Here is an 8,430-nt window from a genome sequence, read left to right as displayed (position 1 = left end):
AAAGAACATCTGGAACACGGGTGACAGGCAAACTAGTCTCTCTGGATTCGGAAAACCAAAAACGGGATCCCAACTGCGCCACTTGTGTGCCCCCCGCCCCCAGGCCCCTCTCTCTCCCGACCCCCACTTCCCACCTCTGCCCCTCCCCAGGCTGCCAACAGACTGCAGGGGCGGGGTCCGTGCCAACCTCGATCACTGGCCCTTCTGAGGGCGGCAGAGCGCCTTTGCCCTGCCTGGGGCCCGCTCATGGGCTCCAGCGGCACCTCCCCCGTGTCCCCTCCCCTACTGGCCGCCACCCCAGGCCAGCTGAGCACCAGGAGGCGGTGGGAGGTTGTGGGAAAGACGGGTGCCCGCCATGCCAGGCCCTGAACAGACACACCTCCGCGTTCGCGGAGCCAGGGCTCTGGGACAGGACGTGAGTCGGCCGGACCCTGCATCTGGCGCTGGGTGCCGCGAAGGCATGGGAGGAAACACCTGCACCAGACCTGAGGGCCCTCGGGCTCTTGCCTGTGAGCCTGAGTGTGGGGTCCCTGCCTGCAGGTGTGCGCGGAGGCGCCGTTCCCGTTGTGGCTGACACGGAAACACACGCGGCCCCCCACTCCAGGAAGCAAAGCACATACTCATGGGGCGGGGGGGAGGGGGTGCCAGGTGTTGGAGCCCATTGTCCCTGCCAGTGGCCTGCGGGACCCTGGGGGGCGCCCAGGGACAGTCCCCATCCTGCCGCCTCCCCAGGAAAAGACCCAGCTTTGTAAACACAGAAACAACCATCGGCGCGCCGTCCCCCCCACCCCAAGAGTTAAAGCCCGGAAGAAGCAGCAGGGAGCCTGCACCTGCAGGGCAAAGGGAGTCCTTGTAAGGGGGGAAACGGGGCGGTCAGGGCCTGGGGGCGGGGCGGGCCAGTGTGCGTTGTGGGGAGGTGGGGCGACCTGCGGTTGGACACCGGCCCCTGGGTCCCCGGGCTGGAGGGGCACAGCCTGGCCCAGTGAAGTCCTGTCGCCTCCCTCCATGGCCCAGTTGTGACAGTTGTGGCTCGGTGGTAAGGCGGCCAGGGCGCCCCGCCAGGTGAGCAGGCCTGTCCTCCGGCCGCCCCCACGTCCCCTGCCCGGCCGGCGCGGGGCGTGAGGCCAGGGGTCCGGCTGGGGCCCGAGATAAGCGCCGCACCCGCCGCCGCTTCCTGCGCTTCCTTCCAGCGCCGCCGCCGCCGCGGGCCCTTTCCTGTTTTCTCGCGCGGGCGGGCGGGGGCGTGGGAGACAGGGCGGGGTCGTGGGGCAGGGGGGTGGGGTCGTGGGGGAATAGCGCGGGGGCATGGGAGAGGGGTCCTGGGGGAGGGGCCGGGTTGTGCTGGCCAGAGCAGGAAGGGGGCGTGGGTCGGGGGCGTGGAAGATAAGGCAGAGGGTGGGGAGCCCTGCCGGGCTTCCCTGGGAGGCTGGGTGCTTGTGCAGAGGTGCTTGTGCAGAGGTAGAGAGGGTGGAAGGAAGCGGAGTGGGCTGTGTCCTGAAACACAAAGAGGAGGAACAGGGGTGCTCCCATCCCTCCTCCCTCCCAGTCCTGGGCCAGGAACTCCCACACGCTTGGCCAAAACCCACTGTGGACTGGACTGGAGCCTGCTCCTTGGGGCCCCTCCCCAAGCCTGGGGCAGGAGTGGGGGTGGGCGGTCTGGGTGGAGGGTTGAGTCTTGCTTGTGAGCACCCAGTTGGGATTGGAGGTCAGCTGCTCTGGAGCCCCCGCTTTGGGGGTAGCTGCTCTAGCATATGAATTTTATTTTTTTAATTAATTTATTTATTTGTGGTACGCGGGCCTCTCACTGTTGTGGCCTCTCCCGTTGCGGAGCACAGGCTCCGGACGCGCAGGCTCAGCGACCATGGCTCACGGGCCCAGCCGCTCTGCGGCATGTGGGATCTTCCTGGACCGGGGCATGAACCTGGGTCCCCTGCATCGGCAGGCGGACTCTCAACCACTGCGCCGCCAGGGAAGCCCTGAATTTTTTTTTTTATTGGAGTATAATTGCTTCAGAATGTCCTGTGAGTTTCTGCTGTACAGTGAAGTGAATCAGCTCTATGTATACCTATATCCCCTCCCTCTTGGACCTCCCTCCCACCCCCGCCCCTCTAGGTCGTCACAGATCACCGAGCTGAGCTCCCTGTGCTATACGGCAGGTTCCCACTAGCTTTCTGTTTTACACATGGTAGTGTATTTATGTCAAACCTAATCTCCCAATTCCTCCCACCCTCCCCTACCCGCCCTGTGTCCACATGTCCATTCTCTGCATCTCTATTCCTGCCCTGCAAATAGGCTCATCTGTACAGTTTTTTTTAGATTCCACATATGCGTTAACATACGCTATTTGTTTTTCTCTTTTGGGCTTACTTCACTCTGTATGACAGGCTCTAACTCCATACGCATCTCTACAAATGACCCAGTTTCATTCCTTTTTATGGCTGAGTAATATTCCGTTTTATATATGTACCACATCTTCTTTGTCCATTGTCCTGGCTATTGTAAATAGTGCTGCAATGAACATTGGGGTACATGTGTCCTTTTGAATTACGGTTTTCTCAGGGTCATTTACTCAGCATATGAATTTGAGGTACTTAATCTACTTGTTCAGACTTGGTCATTAGAGATACACATTTATGTTACTTTACTGAAAACACATCCACATAAAACCTTGCACACGAGTGTTCATAGCATCAGTAATCACAGTAGCCAAAACATGGAAACAACCTCAACGTCCATCAGCTGATGAAGAGAGAAATAGACTGTGTTCCATCCATACAATGGAATATTATACAGCCTTAAAAAGGAATGAAGTTTTGATTCAGGTTACAACATGGATGAACCTTGAAGACTCGATGCTCAGTGAGAGAAGCCAGACTCAAAAGGCCACTTATTGTGTGATTCTACTTACATGGAAAGTCCAGAATAGGCCAGTCTACAGAGACAGAAAGCAGATTAGTGTTTCCCAGGGGCTGGGAGCAGGGAGGATGGGAAGGACAGCAGGGAGGACAGCTAGTGGGGATGAGGCTTTTTTGGGGTGACGGAAACGTGCTGAAGTTAGTGACCATAGTTACACCAGCCTGTGAATAGATTAACCACTGAGTTGTCCCCTTAGAAGTGTCTGTAGGTGTTGGAGGCTGTCAGCTGAGCAGCTGGACCGTCTAGCGTATTTGTCCATCAAGTGGGTGGACAGTTCAGTTCCTCTTCGCCTGCCCAGCCCGGCCTTGCTGGGGGCGGGTGTGTGAGCACAGCTTTGCCCCTGGTGTGGTGTGTGGCTGGTTGTGTGTGGGGTGTTCCTGAGGGTGTCGAGGTGATGATGATCGTGCCTACTGGGGAGAGGGGTGCACCTTACCTGCTCTAAACCCCCCCACCTCCTCCCGTGGGCGGCTTGCTGGGGAGGGTTCCACACCTCGGCTCAGGTCACCCCCGGGCTAGGCTGGGTCCTGGGTGTGGGAGCTGTGGCTTAGGCCAGGCCGGGCTGCTAGAACTTCCCGCCAGGAGCTAGGTCGCCTGGGTCTGTTCCTGGCGGGCCTGACTCAGCGGGAGCTGGGGGTGGGGACATCCCTTCTCTGACCTTAGGGGAAGCAGGTGGGTGGAGCCGGGGGGGGGCGGTGGGGGGGAAGCCTGACCCGGGGCTGGAACCACCCAGGCCCTGGAGCTGTGGTCCTGCCTAGGAGGGCTGCCCAGCCTGCCCTGGGTCCCTTGGGAGGGCCCCAGGCATGGTGCCCACCTGAGGCACTCCCTGAAAACAGTTGCCCTCCGTGTGTGTGTGCGTGTGTGTCCCCAGTCCTGATTCTGCTCCTGAATGCCCCCAGCCCCTGGCTCCAGGGACTTGGTCCAAATTGGGACCCCCGGACCCCCCCATGCCCCCCCCGGCATCCCACGCTGGCACTGAGGGAGGTTCTTCTGGGGAGCAAGCTACTCGGCCCTTCCCCACTTGGGCAGTGGGGCCTGTGCCACCCCAGGCACCGTGAGGCCCCCATCCTCCTGACTCCGAGGGTGGGGTGAGGAGGATGTTAGAAAACTGTTCCATGTACAGGAGAGACAGCCTTGCCGGCCCGTCTGCAGCCTCTCTCTGTGTGTGTCCATGGCTGTCTCTGGGGTGGGGCACAGGTGAGGCGATGCCTGGGCCCAGACGGGTGCCCTCCGAGGGGCTGGTCACATGGCTCTGGTCTTCCCTTCCCTCTGCCCTGGCCAGGGGGTGGGGGGAGGAGATGGGAGGGTCCGCCCCCCAGGGGGTGGCAGGGGGCAGAGGCTGCTGGACTCTGGCAGCTATGGGTCCCCATCCGTACAGAGGCCATCCCCACGGCGGGGGGGGTGCACCTTGGCCCTGCTAACCCAGGGCTCCAGTGGGTGGGTCACCTGTCCCCCTACCAGGGGCAGGCCCAGAGTGGGAGTCAGGGGCCATGAGAGCTGGGTGTGCACACTCATGGGTGATGTGAGCCTTCGTGCGTGAGACCAGGACTCAGCATTGGTGTCTCAGAGCTCCCTCCCACCATGACAGATGCGGCTGGACTGGACCACCCTTGTCCCTTTGGGCCTCACTCCCTGCCTCCTTCCTGTGTACCAGCACTGTCCTTGGTGTCCTGGGGGCCATTTCTGTTTGTGCCTCGATCCGCCCAGGGCTCCTCTCTCCACCTCCGAATCCATCTCCTGCCCTCCTCAGCTTGTCTTTCTCTGTCCCTTTGTCTTTGAGGTTTCTGGGCCCTGCTCACTATGAGGTGGGGATGGGGGCCCAGGTGTCCCTCCCCGACTCCACCCACCGAGGTGTGGGGCTCATTCCAGCTAACAGAGAGGTGATGTCCCCGTGCCTCTCAGAGGCAGGACACCTGTACGAACAGCCCCACACCCTGTTCACCTCTGCACACACGCTCAGGCAGCAGACCCATGTGCACGGACACCCAGGCTGACACACAGACACACGCATGTGCACACAGTCTCAGACACCCTGGGTGTCACACTCAGTCATCCTCACGGAGGGTCACGTCGAGTCACGTGGTCACACTCTCACAGCATCACAGCCATGCTCGGAGCACGTGCACACACTTGCTCACACGCACTCGGATTCAGGCTCACGGCAGCCACACAGCAGCGCACCTCATCACAAGATGCCCACGCCCCGTGGCGCACGCACTACGTCAGAGTTGTCAGAGATCAGCGGGACCCCCCCCCATATGCTACTGGGGCAGGACAGGCCAGGGGGGCACACGACCTCTCGTCTTGGTTTGGAAGACCCGTCAGGCCCTGAGAAGGGTGTGCGTGTGTAGAGGCCTCACTTCGGGACCCGGTCCCAGGAGAGAAGAATCGCCCAAGATGATTGTTGCCAACTTTCCCTAAACCCATGGGCTCCCCAGTGAGGGGGCGCTAGCGGAACCAAGGAAGCCGTGTGGAAAGAGGGTGTCCGGTCCTGCTGGGAGAGGGCCCAAGGCTAGTGTGATGGGTTCCAGACGTGGAGGCTCGAGATGTGGGGCCTGGGCTCCCCCGCTCTGGTCATTGACTGCGTGTCACTGCTAGAGCCTGCACACGTCACCCTGGCAAGCAGTGTGGATTTGTCATGGTGCTGCCCTCTCTGGGGACACTGTGTTGAGAGAGAATGACGGATGGGAGTCCCAGGATGTCATGTCTGTAGACAGGCGTCAACCCCACCAGCCTCCTTCAGAGAGAGGCGCTGTTCTAGGCACTCACTGGGCTTGAAGGAAGTTGTTTTCAGGGTGAGGTGAGGATGGTGAGACCCGGGTGAGAGCGTGGAGGGGATTTCTGGTGTAGTCTGACCGCTGTGAGGCTTGAGTTAACATGGGGGCTGGGGGCGTGGAGAGCTGGCAGGGTGGGGAGTGCCCACCGGCTCCTCCTTTACAACAGAGGAACGTTATTTAAAGAGCCCTTGCTACATTGGTGCTTTGCATCACGGAAACCCCTTGCAAGAAAAAGTTTAAAAGTTTAATTAAAAATTAAATATATTGTTTCACGTATATAAAAAAGGCAAAGTAAAAAACACAGCCTAGTTCTAGAAAGTACACGGCAAGAAAAGGATTAGGCGCTTCAAAAACTTAGCCCTGGCAGGGCCAGCCCACACGTCCTAGGCCTGGGCTTCCCGGCCAAGCCCCGGGACGTGTGGGGGTCGCCCCGTAGGGGCGCCCTCCGCCCGGCCAAGCCCCGGCGTTGCCGGTTCCTGCGGGGCTAATGACGAGTAGCGGCAACTCCGCCTGCGCGAGAGAGCGGTGACACGGTGACACGCAGCGCCCCGGGGGGCCTAGCCGGAGATGCAGGCGCTGTAGTAGACGGCGGAGCTGGCGTCGGACAGCGCGGCGATCAGGCTGCTCTCCTCCGGGCAGGATATGGCGCGCGGGCCCAGCTTGGCCAGCGCCACGTGGTACGGGAGCCCGGCGGCGTCGGGGCGAGTCCGGCCGCAGTTGAGGTACTGGTCGAACTCGGTCAGGTCCACGTCGGCCCACAGGTCGGCGGCGGGCCCCAGCGGCTCGGCGCCCTCCAGCGGCGGGGCCTCGGGCGGCGGCGACAGCGGGCCGGGGTAGGGGCCCGGGCCCGGCACACCCGGGGCGCCGTAGTAGAGGCCGCAGAGCGGCGCGGCGGGGGCGGGCGCGGTCCTGAGCGCCTCGGCCGGGGGCGCCCCGAAGCAGCCGCCCGGGTCCCGGGGCAGCTCGGCGGGGCCGTAGGGCGCACGGAAGGCCCGCAGCGCGCAGTCCTCGGGCGCCGCTGGCGGAGGGAAGAAGGCGGCCTCGCCTGCCTCCAGGCCGTCCAGCGGCGAGCGCTCGGGCGTGGGCAGCCCCAGGCCGTCGAAATCGGCGCCCAGCGGCGGCAGCTCGCGGAAGGCCCGGGCCGGGCCGGTGGCCGCGGGAAAGGGCTCGGGCGGCGGCGGCGGCGGCGGCGCCGCCAAGCCTGGGAGCAGGAGACCGGGCTCCAGACGCCGAGCCTTGCGCGCCTGCTTCTTGCGGCGCGGCCGGTACTTGTAGTTGGGGTGGTCGCGCAAGTGCTGCACGCGCAGCCGCTCCGCCTCCTCCACAAAGGGCCGCTTCTCCGCCGGGCTCAGCTCCTTCCACGCCTTGCCTGAGGGCCGCGGGCGTGGGTCAGCGGGTGCCGTCGGGCGGGCGGGCGGACCGCCCGAGCTCCGCGAGCGCCCTAGCGTGAGGTGCCCCCGCGCCCCGCCCGCCCCCACCCCCCCACGTCCCCGCCCCCGCCCAGCGGCCACTCACCCAGCATCTTGCTGAGCACCGCGTTGTGCAGGTCTGGGTTCTGCTGTGCCAGCCGCTTGCGCTCGTCCTTCGCCCACACCATGAAGGCATTCATGGGCCGCCGGATGCGCGACTCGTCGGCCGCCTGGCGCTCCCCGCGGCCGGCCGGGCTGAGGCCATAGCGCCCCGGCTCGGGGCTGCGCGGCGGGCTGCGTGGCGGGCTGGGCGGCGAGGCGGGCGCGGCGGGCGCGGCGGGCGCGGCGGGGGCGGTGGGGAGGCCGCGCGGCTCAGCGGCGGCCCCGGGGCCCGGGGCCCATGCACAGTCGCGGCGGGCGGGCGGGTCGTCCTGTGCGCCGTAGCCGGGCGGCGATCTCTGCATTCCAGCTGGGCGCGGCCTGGGCGGAACGGAGCGCGGGAGCGCGGAGGGTGGGCAGCGGGCACGTCGGGATCGGACGCGTGGGGCGGGTGGGCGGCGGTAGGGACGGCGGTGGCCTCGCGCCGGGTGGGCGCCCAGATATAGCGGCGCGGGGCCAATGGGCGGCGTGGCGGCCGGGGTGGGGCGGGGCGGGGCGGGCCCGGGCCGCCCCCTCCTCCCGGGGGCTCCCTTTCTTCTCGGCGCGGCCGGATTCCGCCTCCTCTGCGCGGCGCCCCCCGCACCCTCTGAAGGAGAGACCCCCTGAGTGGGAGAGGGTGGCTGATGTGCCCCGAAGCTTGGCAGGGGACGTCCTCTTGGGGGCTGTCATGCTTTCAGAGACGAACCCCCACACACACAACGAGTCAGAGCCCCCGGGGAGGACCTGGGGAAGGCTGCCTTCCCAACCAGAGGCTGGCTCCAAGGGAAGGGCGCCGTGGGAAAAGCAACTTGTGTCTTGGGGGAGCTGCTCTGGATAACCTCGGGGCATCATGCTCGCCCACCCTCCACCCACACGTGGGACTTTCAGCGCTGGGGGCTTGGAGACCCTCCGCCACCCCAGGCCTGTTCACGGGGTTAGAGGAGAAGACGGTCTCCGTGTCCCCCACCCCACTCCCAGACCGACTGGGAACCGGGCCGGCCGCAGCTGAGTACGGGGAGGGAGAGGGAGAGGGTAGATGCCCCGGATCCATAGCAGAGCCGGAGGGGAGGGGTCCAGAGTGGGTGGAGCCCCGAGCCTCATCCCCCTCTCCCGGGCCTGATGGGACCAGTAGTAGCTGGTTACCGAGCGGGGCAGGTGGGGGGAAGAGGGGCCCTCCCCTGGGCCATCAGACC

General features: G+C 64.4%; 1 protein-coding gene across 1 annotated transcript; it reads right to left on the bottom strand.

Moving 5' to 3' along the window:
- Positions 1-5,919: 5,919 nt before the first annotated feature.
- Positions 5,920-7,662, bottom strand: SOX18 (SRY-box transcription factor 18). Its single transcript, XM_081256419.1, has 2 exons — positions 7,206-7,662; positions 5,920-7,059 (listed from the first exon to the last, which is right to left on the bottom strand). Exons 1-2 carry the CDS (start codon positions 7,561-7,563, stop codon positions 6,248-6,250), a joined length of 1,170 nt encoding a protein of 389 aa, XP_081112545.1. The 5' UTR covers positions 7,564-7,662; the 3' UTR covers positions 5,920-6,247.
- Between the last annotated feature and the right edge of the window lie 768 nt (positions 7,663-8,430).

Source organism: Mesoplodon bidens (assembly GCF_964165515.1).
Source record: "Mesoplodon bidens genome assembly, chromosome: 15".
In the NCBI taxonomy this organism is placed as follows: Eukaryota; Metazoa; Chordata; class Mammalia; order Artiodactyla; family Ziphiidae; genus Mesoplodon; species Mesoplodon bidens.
The sequence above is the reverse complement of the archived record's forward strand: the minus strand, read 5'-3'. Positions and strand labels throughout refer to the sequence as shown.

Excerpts from the sequence above, each read along its gene's own strand:
- SOX18 (XM_081256419.1), bottom strand. The coding sequence starts at position 7,563 with ATGCAGAGATCGCCGCCCGGCTACGGCGCACAGGACGACCCGCCCGCC. Across the intron at positions 7,060-7,205 it reads GGTGCTCAGCAAGATGCTGG|GCAAGGCGTGGAAGGAGCTG; the intron begins GTGAGTGGCCGC and ends CGCGGCCCTCAG.